The sequence below is a fragment of the Gavia stellata genome, chromosome 4 (assembly GCF_030936135.1).
Source record: "Gavia stellata isolate bGavSte3 chromosome 4, bGavSte3.hap2, whole genome shotgun sequence".
NCBI lineage: Eukaryota > Metazoa > Chordata > Aves > Gaviiformes > Gaviidae > Gavia > Gavia stellata.
This window is the reverse complement of record NC_082597.1, coordinates 34,527,231-34,543,245: the sequence shown is the minus strand read 5'-3', so window position 1 is coordinate 34,543,245 and position 16,015 is coordinate 34,527,231. Positions and strand designations below refer to the sequence as shown.

The window sequence follows — 16,015 nt, the reverse complement described above, 5'->3', positions numbered from 1 at the left end:
CAGGTATATATGTACGTATATAGAAATTGGGGGGAAACATTTTCTTACATAAAAAATACATTATATATAGTATGTAGATCTATTTGTACCAAAGTTAAACAAACTGAATTTCACTTTCGACTATGTGTATAACTAAACTGTGTGAATCAGCCATAATATAATCGGTCACAGTGTAATATGCAAGGACATTTATTTATCTACTACTAGAGTACTCCTTTTTATCTGCTACATTAACCCACATACATACACCCATGATGCTTTATTTAATATTTCAGCTGCATAGGTCAACTGTGTCAAGTAGCTGCCAAAGAATTTCAAAACCACTTTCCTATTAAAATTACTGTAAATGTGATAATTTATAAATTATATTTTTCCATCTTTATAAACAACATGCTGAACACTACTTGTCAAGAGATTACAACTCAACAACTATTTTCTGGCATAATCCTACATTTAAGAATTTTTAAGTAGCTTTGTACTTTATTGGAGTCTCTCCTGAAACAGTGAATAAAGTCAGAGTCACTCATCATGTTTGCTTCATTACTAATTGATAAACCAGCGGCTTCGGAAGATGCCATTCCGTTTAATGAATTGCTGATGATCCCCATTGACTGCATCTGTATTGAAAACAGGAAAAGAAGTAGAACTCGTAACTACACGTACAACAAACCTTTAAAATACTAGTGCAGAAGTCAGCTGAGGTATCACTATGTTGGGCTGTTCAATCCAGACCTTTCACGTATGTATTGATGATATGTGTAAAGCTCCCTTACAGAGAATAACATTGCTTTTTTATCTTACCGGTGTCTATACAACCTAAAGACTAGCCTGAAATGATCTGATATACAGTATTCGAGGTGCGGCCTCACCAGAGCCGAGTACAGGGGCACGATCACCTCCCTACTCCTGCTGGCCACACTGTTTCTGATACAGGCCAGGATGCCGTTGGCCTTCTTGGCCACCTGGGCACACTGCTGGCTCATCTTCAGCCGGCTGTCAATCAACACCCCCAGGTCCTTTTCTGCAGGGCAGCTTTCCAGCCACTCGTCCCCAAGCCTGTAGTGTTGCATGGGGTTGTTGTGACCCAAGTGTAGAACCCGGCACTTGGCCTTGTTGAACCTCATCCAATTGGCCTCAGCCCATCGATCCAGACTGTCCAGATCCCTCTGCAGAGCCTTCCTACCCTCCAGCAGATCAACACTCCCGCCCAACTTGGTGTCGTCTGCAAACTTGCTGAGGGAGCACTCGATCCCCTCGTCCAGATCATTGATAAAGATATTAAACCGAACTGGCCCCAATACTGAGCCCTGGGGAACACCACTTGTGACCGCCCGTGTCACAAGTGTGACTACCAGAAGTGTGTAGCTAGTTTAGAGTTTGATGACTTGCTTCAGTTATAGAATGCAGCAAACAAAGGTCAAGATTTGAGGTTGAATAGCTCTGAACGTTAAGGCCATTTTAACTCAGAATCATGGCTGCACTTGGAAGATGGACTTTCTATTTGTAACTCTGAGTCACCCTAATCAGGGGTGCATTTTAGAGCAGGGTACAATTCCTCCTATTCTAGTGATGAGATGCTTATCATTTTAAAACTTGTATTCCCCACCTGTGTTCATAAAGCTGAAAGGTGATCTACTAGTCTAAGATACTAGTTTATTATTCACTTTTTAGTGAAGCAGACACCTTGGCAGTGTAGCCATTTCAGAGAATGTATACACAGCCCTCATTTCTTTAGTCAAAACTACAAATAAGTTTAGATAGGAATGCACAAGCAACACAAAGATCAGGACTTCTAGTTAGTAATGAGAAGAGAGAAATGGAAATAACAGAAAATGACATCCCATAATTTATATATGATCTGCCAGAATTTGGAATGGAGTTTTGAAATTGTTTTGTGACTGGCATCTGACTTAAGCAATGCCACTGTTGTCTTGAAGAAGTTATCCCAGCAGAAAATTGTTGCCTTAGGAAGGAGCTCTTTGCAGCAGACAGCAGTCATACTTGAATTAGTTAGAATGTAAATCCAAATAAAACTGAAAATAATAATTAAGTATTTGTCATGGTCTACCTACATCTCCTCTACTGCCCCAGAAAAGGCAAGTCATTACTGGCTCACATATGAAGCTGTAAATGGCTCTAGTCTTTGCACTTGTGTCTTTCTTTCATATATTTTGTATTAATAAAATATTGCTCTACACATGCAGACATATATAATGCCACCTACATATCTGCCAATGCATAAACTAAGTCACATCCTCTGGCTGAAAAATTGCTGGATCTGTAACAAAGTCCACTGTTGCTGGATCAGAGCCTCTGTTGGCATTAAGGCTATAGCCCAAGTGAGAGCAGACATCACCCCCCTGAAGTCACTCACACCACATGGCTGGTATAAATAAAAGCTACATTGAAAATCTTGCCTTTTCTGTTACTTTTTCAACTCCAGTCTTCAGCTCATGTACCATATTGCTGATTTGCTTAGCTTTGCTAAGGCTGTCATCAGGTAGCTCTTGATGGTGCTCAATGTGCTGGTTAAAGTGGGAAAGTGGTTCTTTCCAGGCTTGCAAAAGTTTCAGTATCAAGTGAGTTAGTTCTTCTCTCTTATAAATTAAAAGAGTAAAGAATTTTTCTGTTAGTTTCCGGTAGGTCATATGAATACTCTTAGACAGTCTCACTGTGAAATCTCAGCAGGATTAAGATTTACATCTGCCATTCAGTAGTTTTCAAATATTCAGACATTAAGGGCCACCCTGTCTCTGGTTATTTGCTTAGCTATAAGCAACACTCAAAAGTTGTATTTGTCTTGTTTTCAGCTTCCTAAGCTCTGTAATACCTAAAACTGTGGAGTACAGCATTAGCAAAATGGTGGCATTCCTGTCAAACTTACTTGGTACTGAAAAAGTTTTGAGGAACTCCTAGATGTCTCAAGAGCCCAAGGAGCCTCATCTAGACATCTCTGTTTGCTGGTATGGAAGTGCAGGTGTTTCCTCACACCTGCCGTGGTTGTAGCTGTGTCAGTTAGAGGTTTGCTGCAGACACGCTTCCAAGAAGGTGCCCGGTGGTCAGGACGGTTGCTTCACTAACAGAAACTCAGTGGCCGTAAGACCTCTCTTGCAATGTAAGTTCAGAAATACAGTTGACTGGTTAAAGCTTTCTAAAGCAGGCAGGGCCTCATTTCCCATTGCCCTTCAAGGGAGGAAAGTGTTTTTCTAAACGTCTTGGGTGAAGCTCCTCACTCCATCACAACCAGAGAGCAAAATGTTAACATTCGTCTCCGTCTGCCTCCTCCTAGAGGCAAAAGTTTCTCCCTGCTGTATCCTCAACTTTACAATCTGCTTTTCCTGTCTAAAGAAACTCTTCCTGCTCTTCTCTAAACTAATAATGATTTTTTTCTCTTTGCCATTACATCTGTCTAAAACAATTTGCTGTTCTTTTCTCCTTACCTAACTACTGATTCAAAGATAATGACTGTTATTTCTTTCTCCTGATTGCTTTTTGTACTTTGCAGTGACACTGATTAATTTAACTTATCTGTCACATGCAGAGTTTTCTAAGTTTCTGTTCCGCAGAGACTGCCACAACAAAATCAAAAGGATGTCTGTCTGTCAGTCATTTGGATGAAGTACTACTGCAATACCTCTATTATAACTAATAAATATGATTTAAGCATATGGAACCATATACAGCTTTTTTAACAGAACGAACTAATGATTCATATGCAATACCTCTGTGATGTGCACCTGTTTGGGGTCAAAGCCTATCAGCTTCTTCAGCCCAACTGTTGATGAAGCACCGGAGGCATAAAAGCCTCTCTGCCTGTCTCCAGCCTGACTGGGGTGGGGAACAACCGCAGCGTATTGGGTGGGCATTTGGGGGCTCTGACGGGACGGAGGGTATTTTCCCCTTTCTTTAGGCAGGGGAGAGGAGGCGGTATGACCCGCGGAGTCCCCTCTCAGCCCCCCCAACCCCGCGGGGGCCCGCGATGTCCCCCGCCAGCCCCGTCTCCGCCCGCCGCCGCTGTCCAGCCTTACCGGGATTTTTTGGGCGTACTCTTTGCCGTTGGGGGTCAGCATCCCCGACGTGTGGCACTTCCGAGCGGGCTTCCCCAGCTCGCTGTCGCGGGGAGGAAAGTGTTTTTCCTACGGGGGAAGAAAACCTAAAGAGACACGGAGCGCACCCCCCGCCCCGCTCCGCCCCGCCGGCAGCCGCTCGCAGGGCGGCGGGCGTCCCGTCCGCGGCGGCGGGGCCGGCACGGCACTCACCAGCTCGGCGTAGAGCGCCGTGGAGAGGCTGTGGATCCTGCCCGAGTGCCGGATCACCCGGTCGAAGAGATCGGCCACGGTCAGGAGGCGGCAGCCGGCGTCCCCCGGGGCGCAGACCAGCAGCCACAGCAGCGCCAGCGCTGCGGCGGCACCTGCGGAGAGCCCGGCGGCGTCGGGGGGCGCGGGGCGTCGGGGGGGCCGCCCGCCCCGGCCCGCTCCTCTTCCCTCTGCCCCGCTCCTCTTCCCTCTGCCCCGCTCCTCCCGCCGCCCTCACCTGCTCGCCCCGCCGCCCGGGCGAGGGCCATGGCGCCGCGGAGCCCGCCACCCGGCGCGGAGCGGCTGGGATCGGCCGGCGCCGGCGTTGCCCCCGCGTCCCCTATATATGCCGGGTGGGGATGTGCGTGGCGTGGGGGGGATCTCCCGGTCATGACGGGTCTCTCCCTGACGCGCGCAGCCCGCGGCCACCGTGAGCAAGCCGCCGGCAGCGGGGCTCCCGGCTCGGCGGGCGGGCGGGAGCGTCCCTCGCACCGCCGCGACCGGTCCCCGCTCCCGGCAGCCCACAGGACACGGCAGCAAGAGGCTTCCCGGGCTTTCTGGTGGGGCTGCTACCGACCCCCGCGGCGCCCGGCCGCCGTGGGGCCAGGGCTGCCCCGGTATCGGTGCCACAGCCCCCGCCGTGGGCAGAGGGGGGCGGCTTCTGCGCCCTCGTGGCGTCTGTACCAGCACGTCCGCTGCCGTCGGAGGGGGTAAGGATGTGAGAAGTGAGACCAGGCGAATAAACTGATCTTCTCAGTGATAACGGGGGGGTTATGCAAGGACAGCAATGGGCAACATGAGGAGTAGGAGAGAAGCCTGGACTGATGACATCCATCTCTTCACCATCTCTTCTAATCACACGGTTAAGACCAGATCTGCTTTCCCTGCTCCCTAGCAGCTGGTCAGAGGTAAGACCACTGAAGGTGTGATAGCTGGGGACTGCGCGCGCGGTGGTGCAAGCGTGCCTGAAGACGGTTGGTGATGCCCCATCTGGCTAAAAGATTAACTAAGGGAACAACACAGCAAAGCACTCAGATCAGGATCCCCAAAGGGGTGCAACTCCTATGGACTTGGTTGCTGTCCGCAATTTCTGGGTGTGAGATCCCCAGCAGCCCTGCAGGATGTATGAAGAAAGTTGAGATGCTTGTCATGAGGCTTACAACCGACATGTCAAACTAGAAGCTGCTTCAAGCTGACTAACAGGGGAACCTGAGCACAGGGTCTTTCTGCTGTGTTTTCTGGGTTTTGGCACCCTGCCTCTTGGAATTCAATGGGAACAGCTCAGGCAGATTCAGTAGAGCTGGAATCAGGAAACCTCCTCTGCCTGTGGGTATTAAAATCTGAGGTTGGCTGGGGGACTGCCGTAACTGATGGCTCTTACGACATGGAGAATGAGTCAGCTCTGCTCTTCTTGTTGAAGTTTTTGCACTGCCAAGGGAGCCATCTGCTCAGGAATGAGAAAACATCTGACATGAAATTGTCATCTTTCCTCTGTGACTACCCCAGCCACTATGCTAGAGTCATGTGTCTGTTTTCTAGCCCCCAAATCCCCATTTCTTTTATGGAAAATGGAATGACCGTACCTCCACCAGAATGAAGAACATCCCTCTCCCCTACCTTTTAAGGACAGCTGGGTGACTAGGACCCCTTCTGGAGGTGGAAGACATGAGTTTGACTAGCTCTCGGGCAAGGAGAAGTGACTTTGGTCACCTATAGTCTGGATGGATGCTAAAAAATTTATAGAAAACAGGTAGAGGCAGCTACTTCTCTAGCCAAATCTTAAAAGTAATTGTCACCTGCCACTGCATTCTGCATGAAGTCAAGTGGCATTTCCAAAGGATTTACATTTTGAAAATAAAAGCTTCTCCGAGGAGTTAGGTGTCAGTTTCTAGATTCTGAGTAGGTGTCTGCATGGCTGCTCACTGAACTCCAAGGCCTGTCAAAGCTCACACATTTTGGGATGTGCACAGATTCAAAACATTGAGAGGTGAAGACCTTTTGTTGTGGTTTAAGCCCAGCCGGACTAATCACCACACAGCTGCTCACTCACTCCCCTTCCTCAGCTGGACAGGAGAGAGAAAATATGAGGAAAGGCTCGTAGGTCGAGACAAGGACATAGGGAGATCACTCACCAATTACCATCATGGGCAAAACAGACTTGACTTGGGGAAATTAGTTTAATTTATTACCAATCAAAAGCAGAGTAGGATAATGAGAAGTAAAACCAAATCTTAAAAAAACCCAACACCTTCCCCCCACCCCTCCCTTCTTCCTGGGCTCAACTTCACTCCCGATTTTTCTACCTCTTCCCCCCGAGCGGCGCAGGGGGACGGGGAATGGGGGTTGTGGTCAGTTCATCACACATTGTTTCTGCCGCTCCTTCCTCCTCACACTCTTCCCCTGCTCCAGCGTGGGGTCCCTCCCACAGGAGACAGTTCTCCACGAACTTCTCCAATGTGGGTTCTTCCCACGGGCTGCAGTTCTTCACAAACTGCTCCAGCATGGGTCCGTTCCACGGGGTGCAGTCTTTCAGGAACAGACTGCTCCAGCGTGGGTCCCCCGCGGGATCGCAAGTCCTGCCAGCAAACCTGCTCCAGTGTGGGCTCCTCTCTCCACAGGTCCACAGGTCCTGCCAGGAGCCTGCTCCAGCACAGGCTTCCCACAGGATCACAGCCTCCTTCAGGCATCCACCTGCTCCAGCGTGGGGTCCTCCACGGGCTGCAGGTGGATATCTGCTCCACCGTGGACCTCCATGAGCTGCAGGGGCACAGCCTGCCTCACCATGGTCTTCACCACGGGCTGTAGGGGAATCTCTGCTCCGGCGCCTGGAGCACCTCCTCCCCCTCCTTCTTCACTGACCTTGGTGTCTGCAGAGTTGTTTCTCTCACATATTCTCACTCCTCTCTTCTCCGGCTGCCGCTTCCCGGTTTTTTCCCCCCTTCTTAAATACGTTATCACAGAGGCGCTACCACTGTTGCTGATTAGCTCGGCCTTGGCCAGTGGCAGATCCGTCTTGGAGTCAGCTGGCATTGGCTCTATCAGACATAGGAGAAGCTTCTAGCAGCTTCTCACAGAAGCCACCCCTGTAGCCCCCCCTGCTACCAAAGCGCTGCCACACAAACCCAATACACCTTTACTGCTGAAAATGCCACCACAAGTCACCACTAAGTAGGGGCCCCCATTTGCTTGCTTGTGTTCTCTGCTTGGGTTGTTTTCCTTGTTTGCATCTGTTTAAGGATTTGGCTTTTTGTTAACATGACAGATTTTTAAGTAGGAAAAAAGGGATTTAGGTTTCCTTTCACCCAAAGGAAGATTGAAAAGATAGCACATGAGAAGGAATATTCAAATGTCTTTCTGACACAATCTACACTGCCTTCATTCACACATACTTCTCAAAGGGAAGTTATTCCTCTCTGAGGGCTACCCACAAAACTTGTGTCCTTCCAGGGAACTTGTCTTGCCATGATGTGCACTGAGCTATCTGGATTTGATTTAGTTAAGTGAGTGCAATCTCCAAAAAGAATTTCCTTCTTTCTTGGCAGAGTTGGATCAATATAAGCAAATACTAGAAGCCTCGCTACTGAGCTAGTCCACATGCTCCTCAGCCTCTACCAGCAATACAGCGTAGCTGGTCCTTCAAACCAATACATCTCTGGACCCAACAGACCAAACTCACTTCTCTAAAATTCTTCAAAGTCACTTCTAAAGTTTGATAGCACCATGTGTCCATAAGATACTTTTTATATCTCATTTTTTGAAATTTCTAAAAGTAGTTTTAAAAGCCGCTCATTAAGATGTGCTTAATCACATGATCTACACTATTCAGCAGAGGTTGTTCTCATTCTCTTACCTCTGCTTTATCTCTAATGAATAAAACAATGCAGTTAATTTCAGTGATTAGAGCTGCTGAGCCAGTTCTTAATGGTGATCATAGAGGAAGCCTTGGCAATAGCTCTGAGCTCTTTGGTGCCTGATAAAATACTTCTGGCTTGTGGTCCAATTGAAGGCTTGGAATATTAGTGTTATTTCTGATAACTATCAGAAAATGAGCAATCATGCATGTGACAGGATCTGAAAAACACTGGTAGTGTGCATATGGGAAGCACGTAGATCAGTGACTTATTTTATTGGCCAATAGGCATTTTCTCTTGGTTTTCGCATGTCTAGGAGAAATCCTGACATATGCAAATCTTATCCTAGAAAAGGCACCTTTAAAATGTTAAGACAATTCTTGAGTTATGAAGGAGCTGTGAACCTGTGCTGTGTAAAATGTAAATGACTTGCACAGCAAAAAATGCAGTACAACTTAGAGGAAAGAATCCACAGTAAATTATGAAGTTTTATTTAAAGTTCCAGTTTCTAAAATTAATGATGTTTTCCTAACCAGTGATATATCAATGTTCAAAGAATTGTTTTCCTTGGCTCTTCACTGATACTTCAAGTTTGTAGATGACACCAAACTGGAAGTCACTTGCATTTTAGAATTTAACGCGATCCTGAAAATTAGAGAAATGGTTTGAAGAAAGTGGGGTACAGTTCAGTAAAGAAAAATGCAAAGTAATATACTTAGATAGGAACTTAGACTGCCCAAATACAGAAGGAGGCAGCAGTTGCAGAGGAGGGGATCATGACTTGTAAGAAATAACAAGCCGGACCTAAGTCAGTAGTAACTTAACGTGGCTTTGCATTATTTATTCGTTTTGCAATCTGGGGTATGTACTTTGAAGAAGAGTTCTTCAGTGTATTGGGTCTGGCTGAGATTTTCCCCATAGCAGCCCTCATAGTGCTGTGCTTTGTATTGGTAGCTAGAAAGGTGTTGATAACACACCAGTGTTTTGGCTGAGCAGTGCTCGCACAGCATCAAGGCTGTCTCTCCAACATTCCCCCCTCATCAGTAGGCTGGGGGTGGGCAAGATCTTGGGAGGGGGCATAGCCAGGACAACTGACCCAAACTGACCAAAGGGATATTCCATACCGTATGATGTCTACTCAGCAATAAAAGCTAGGAAAAGAAGGAGGAAGGGGGAGAATTAATTATTTACGACATTTGTCTTCCAGAGCAACCACTACATGTACTGAAGCCCTGCTTCCCGGGAAGTGGCTGGACATCACCTGCTGATGGGAAGTAGAGAATAAATCTTCTGTTTTCCTTTGCCTCCATGCGTGGCCTTTGCTTTTGCTGTATTAAACTGCCTTTATCTTCACCCACAAGTTTTTTTCATCTTATTTTCTCCCCCTGTGTCCTGCTGAGGAGGGGAGTGATAGAGTGGCTTGGTGTCACCTGGCGTCCAGCCAAGGTCAACCCACCACATTCAGCCATACCTTGTGTTTGTAAGGCCTCCGCTAGAACACTGTGTTCAGTGTTGGACATCCCATTTCAAGAGACAAATGAGCCAGATGGAAAGAGCCCAGAGGAGAAAAACAAGAATGATCAAAGGTTAAAAAACCTGCCATGGCCTACAAGGAAAGACTGAAGGAGGTGGCATTGTTTACTCTCTAGCAGGGAAAGACAAGGCAAGGATACAGTTTTCAGATACGCAGAAGGTAGCAGCAAAGAGGAAGGGAATCAATTATTCACCACATTCATTATGGATATGAGATGTAATGGGATTAAACTGCAATAACGGAGGTTTAAATTAGACATTAGAAAGAACTTCTTAATGGTTAGGAGAGTTAAGGACTGGAACAGATTGCTCAGGGACACCGTGAAATCTCCATCATTATCTAACCTTTCTTACAAACTTTCCAACAGTTTTCAGACAGTCAGCAGTGGTGTTCATCCTGCCGTGGGCAGAAGGGTGAGTGGGCAACATCAGACCTCTCCCCCTTCTAGCCTGCCAAAGTTTTATAGTGCAAGACCAACTGGAGCTCATCATGTATTCAAAATTGCTCCTAAACTTACATCATGAAGGAGTAAAAGCTGAAATGAAAAGGTTTGTTTCAACCAAATACTGTCCACTATTGATTTGCTCTTTTCCTGTAACATAGCAACAGGTACATTTTATGGCACAAGGAGGGGCAAGTCACACACTTTTGCTCTGAAAGTGAATAAAGCAATATGGAAATGACATAAACTGAATCTTAGAAGTTAAATGAAAAAAGAGCTGACTACCCACTTGAAGGCATCAGCCATTTTCTCAAGGCTGGAACTATGTTTTTTCCTAGTTTTGTAAAGAAAAAAGGCATAATTCTGCTTTTACCACTTCATGTAGAAGTGTTTGGCTTTTCTATTCTCACTTTTAATTTCTCTGCTCTTCTCTCCCACACTGCAGTCATCTACTAATCACTAAACTTACTGGGTTTGTCTTGATTTGGATTACTCTTGATTGTTGCAGCCTTGAAAAATCCAAAGACATAGGTAATACAAGGTAAGTAGGAGCAGATACTATTTTTCATTGGATCAACTGATATAGCTGGAAAAAATGGAAACAAGCTTTTGGGAAAAAATGACCTTTTTCAGAGTGAATCTGAAAAATTGTCCATTTGCCATCCATTTTTTTTAAATTAATTGTTAGCAAAACTCATCTTGCTCTTGGTTTTATATTTCTTAACCTTTCTATCTTTCTTCTCCTCCTTCCTCTCCCTCTTTCTTCACAATATAAACATTCTTTCATCCCCTCACCTTAAGCCAACAGTCCTTGACTCCATTTGTCTCTCTGGGCAAAATCCTTCTCTACCCTCCATCTTTTTGAATAACTTTTCACTCACTGAGAAATTGTTTACATTCATCAAATAAATTTCTCTCCCTTTTATGCTCTTTTCAGTCATGTTCCTCTGTTTTGATCTTAACTGAATCTGCTTTTATTTATATCTATAATGACTTTTTATAATCAAAGCTCTCAATTGTCATCTCCAATAAAGCTTCCTGCTTTTCTTGTCCTCTCTCTGCTTCTGCAACTATACCTTTTACTGTTTCTTCTGCTGCTTCTATAATTTCTTACACAGAGAACCCTCCCCATCTTTTCTCCTGTTTTATGTGAAGGTTTTACAGGATTCTCTCTCTCACCTTTTACAATCTCATCAGCAAAAGCAATAATTCAGCTACTGCTTCTTACTGCCAGTTGGAGGCCTGCCTTCCTGCTCTGTATTTGTCTCCTTATGTCCAAACAGAAATCTCGGCTTGCCTGTTCAACGGGTGCTTTTGGGTGCTTGGCTTTCAGCTCAAACGTAAAAGAGCTAAAGAAAACCACAGCTCCTCTTTTTTTTTTCTTCTCTATAAAGCATTTTATTTTGATTCTCTGGGTACCTCAGAGAGCTTGAACCGTGCATGTGTTTGATATGTATGCTGATGCCTCAGATCCATGACATTCCAGAAAATGAGTTTGGTTGAAGATGGGCTTAGGTTGCTGGAGCTGCTTTATGCATTTGCCATGTTCATTTGGGGAAGATGGTTCAACAGAATAAAGTGTAGAGCTGTCAGCTCTCCTTCCACAGTCCTGCCTTGTTCTCTCATGCATTCTCTTGCTTATGCCCTTTCTCTGATCCAGGGAATAACATCCATAAAAGATCTGATCCTTCTTTCAGCACTCTGGAAAACCAGGTATTGAAATAAGGATTTTTTCCTGGGGAGGGCCAGGCCTTTATGAACAAACTTCTAGAAGGAAGAATCTTGTCATCCTTCATTTGCAAAATACTGAAGACAAATCTGTGTTCAGAGCATGCAATGTGAGTCTCTTCCAGTCATTCAGGATAGGATTTCTCTCCTCCAATTTTAGGCATCCAGAGTTTAGAAACAGGCACTTTCTGAGGTTCATCTGGAGATCGATGCCCATCACTAATCTCTGGTGGTGCCTGGTTTTGTCTGTTGCTTGCTGGAAGAGCTTAGGGTGATGAGTACAGACCAAGTCAGGGCAGAGGAATCTCATTTCCTGTTTGCAAATGTAGACTAGGAGCTGGTGGAGCATGTGCTTGACACATCAAGTGGAGCAGGAGTGCTGCTTCTCCTGCTACTCCTCTCCTGGACAACCTGTTACAGATGTTGCATGTTTGCCTCCTCTGGGTCTGCAAAGATTATCCTTAGCAGCCAGGAAAACATCCTTCTTACTATTTGTGACAGTGATGGTAGCACGCAAGTAGAGAGAAATACGTTTTTTGAAATATCTGCGGTATTCCAACTCTTTGGAGAAGATGAATTCCTTAGCTGATCTGCTGACTACTCATCAGAATGAACTGCTGTGCTATTTTAGGGAAGAACTGTATGCACCTAAAGATTAAGTAAAACTGAAGATAAAAACCCAGTTACAAATTCAGGTACTTTAAGTTTTGGAGCCCTTCATTATACATCCTGCTAAGGAGGTAGAATCAATTGTGTAAGAATGGATTGGAGTCTATGTGGAGTGTCTGAGCTAAAAATTGCCATGTTAAAGAGATATTACTGTAAATCAATGATTTCCACCATACTAAGCATCACACAAGTCAAGTGGGAAAATCAATGTCTCAATTTTTTATTTATGAAGTGGTGTTTCTTTTGGATATTGTTTCAATTTATTTTTTAAGAGAACATTTCTATTCTCATCGCTGTTGACTTCAGTGGGATTGCTTGTGATGAGTGAATTTAGATTGCTTGGAAAGTTTGCAGGTAACACCAAGAAGGTTGTATCACATGTATAAAAAGTGTTTTCCTTTTCCAAAGGGTTACATTTTGGCCATGTGAGGGTGGATTTGCACAAGAATAAAAAAAACCTACCCCAGATACGAAAGCAACTCCTGATACCATGTGTCCAATCTCTGTTTTGAAAGAGGAGGGTGAAAGGAAGATACTGGAATTTTGTAAAGCACATGTTGCCCAATCTCATTGGAACATAAAGAAAACAACTGTTTCCCCCCCATCTTTTTAGTTGGCAACAGGCCCAACGATTCAGGCTGAGCTCTTTCAGAAAATCAATAAACCTGCACTAGATCCTGAGTTATGATAATTTCAATCTAAAAAAGCAAGGCTTGGGAAATTATAAGGAATCAGGGACCAGGAAAGTATGTAGCCTCCTTTGTGATAGGCACTGTTATCTGCCTAGATTACAATTAAAAAATAACAGAAAAAGATGAGAAGTAATTTTTAATATGCAGTTCCCAAATCATCTTTGAAGGCTGTGTATCCAAGATGCTCTTCAGTCATGACACCTTCCTCACTTTTTCTTTGTTTAAGGGACCGTGGTTGAGGATTTTCTGAGCTGCTGCCATGAGCAGTATTTTCTTATTTAGCCTCACTAAGATGCCAGTATGTGGGCCAGTGAGCATGGGTGGAGTGAAAACAAGGTGCATAAACAATTTCCTCTTTCACGTTCTCTAGTTCTTTCATTCAAAGGAGGAATGCAAGTGAGGTAGCAGGCAGCTGGCCCATTTATACCTGCAGAAGGAAAATCAAGGAGAAAATTGACTTTATTTTTTTTTAATCTTCCCCAACATGGGTAGACTAGCCAGGAATTCATACCTGCATATGTGGCAGGAACAGTCTTGCCTATTGTCCTCAATAAATGTTTTTCCTGGATTTGCATTACTACCAAGATTCCCCATCCTGAAGCTCACAAGACACTTGCGCAGCACAGCTTATAGCTGTCCTGTATGTGATTTCTACTGAACAAATTCTGTTCCCTTAGCTCAAATGCCTTTCTAGTCCCTGCTCACCACACCAGCAGTGCTCAGGGATCCAGGGAGGCAGAGAACCAGTTCTCTTTCTCATAGGAAGTACTAATAGCATGCACTATCCCACTCAGGTGTTGGGAGGTGTTTTTTGATTATTTACAGACTAAAGAAACACTGAGTGGAAAAGTGGCTTATCCATGGTGGTGCAAATTTTCCTGGCTAGGAATAAAATCCCTAACATTCAGTTCCTGTGCTCTAACCTCAGGAATCCTTCCCTGAACAGACTGAGTGCTCCTTGCTGAGGCAGGACTGATGTGCCTGCTTCTGACATTTATATTCTGGGATCTGTAGGAAGTTCCATATTATACTATTGTAGCTTTTTAATAAATATTGTATGAAGTGACAAATTATTCAGAATTAGAAAAGAAAAATTGCTCCCTCTTGTTCTCTTAATGTTGTTTTTCTAGATTTTTTTTTGTGTGTTTCCAAATCACTGACTTGTACTTCCATTTATATTCACATGCTTATGGGCTTTATTCTTCTGTCATTCCCTGACTGCAGCCGCGTGACAGCATAACGATAGTGAGAAAGCCTGCAGGTTTTCTTACCAAACTGCTGCAGACCGTTTAATAGATTGGAATAAGTGGCTAACCTTCCACTTTCTTACGTAAGATGATGAACATAGAATATTTATAGAGGCTGCTGTCTCTAGATTTGTTTACTGTCACATGGAATGTGTATCTGTCTTTCATGTGCCTCTGTCAAAACTCCTTGGAAAAATTCAACCTACCACCAAATGTTAGGAACCCACTGGTCCTGTTGTGTGTTGTAGTTGACAAGGATGAAAAATGACATACTTATAATAAAACAAATTGGAATGAGTAATTGTGTGTGTATATATAATTATCATGCTCATGTGTTTACATTTAACTCATGCCAAAGGAAATCATTAAATACCAAATTACTGTAATGTAAGCTAAGGCTTAATTTCAGTGTTTCCTAATAATTCTTTGTGTTCCCAGGACAGGAGTTATTTAAACTGGGTAGTCAGAATATCCTTCCAAAAAGGAGAAGCAGTCATGCAAGGTAGAATTTGCTTTCCCCTGTGTATCTGCTGTAACTGACCTTTGTGTGAAAGAGGTGTGGAGAAGTAAAAATCCTCCTACCCTGAACCAAGGATAACTGGGCAGGAGTACAATATTCTTCCAGTCTGCTCTCCTCATCTTCTTGTATTTCTGAGAGAAGGAGTAATCATCTTTACTACACTCCATACTGGAATCATAGGATCTGTGCAACTGCAGAGTTCTTCTGGACTGCGCTGCGGGGACCAGTGTGTCACTTGCCAAGATCTCCACAGCTCTGGGGAGCAGCCCTTCTTGCTCCAGCCAAGACCAGGATGCAACGGGAGCAGGAGGCTGAGCACTGCTCTTTCTCGTGCACTGGTCCTCATCTGGTGCTCCTCATGCTCCATCGGCGCTATGGCCCTATGCATATCAGTGTGCCTGGTCCTCTCAGGAGCCAGTGCTATTTGAATGTCAGAGTTTAAATCACAAGTGATGGGAAGAGTTCTTACCCAGAAAATGTTTCTGAAAATGCCTGCCGACGTCCCTGATTTATATACTCGACACCCTATCACCTCTTTATCTGCTGCCAGGGTTGAGTTGTTCCAGCTGCAAGTAGGCAGGGTAGAGATAGTCAGAAGAAAGGGGAATTGCAGCTTCAAGCAGTCCACAGCCAAGTGCAACACTGGCATGGAGAAGGCTTTGCCTCCTCCTGACTCCTCTCTGATCTCCCTGACCACAAGACAGAATAGAAAGAAGAATGGCGTGAGCAGAGACAAAGTGACCAAGGAAAGGCCTGCTATGGAGCATAATGGTTTGTGTTTCTGATTAACTCCATGATGTTATAAGACTTGTTATAAGGTCTTGTGGTGTTGTGTGGCATGCGGTCTGACGGCCCCATTCAGCTGCATCCCTCTCTGAGGGGCTCATAAGTCTGTCTAAGGTGTAGGTGACTGGCTGTTCAGTAGCCTTAAGGCATATCCAAGTAACACCCAACTCTTTTCTTACTGGGTGTCCAACATGCTGAAGTATATAGTGTTGAAAGAAGGAAAAAAGTGGAAAAAGTGGTCTGGAAAAAAT

General features: G+C 44.8%; 1 protein-coding gene across 1 annotated transcript; it reads right to left on the bottom strand.

Annotated features, from left to right (window-relative positions):
• Nucleotides 1–422: 422 nt before the first annotated feature.
• LOC132316979 (prolactin-like) lies at nt 423–4,564 on the bottom strand. Its single transcript, XM_059817247.1, has 5 exons — nt 4,534–4,564; nt 4,260–4,411; nt 4,029–4,136; nt 2,418–2,597; nt 423–617 (listed from the first exon to the last, which is right to left on the bottom strand). Exons 1-5 carry the CDS (start codon nt 4,562–4,564, stop codon nt 423–425), a joined length of 666 nt encoding a protein of 221 aa, XP_059673230.1.
• Between the last annotated feature and the right edge of the window lie 11,451 nt (nt 4,565–16,015).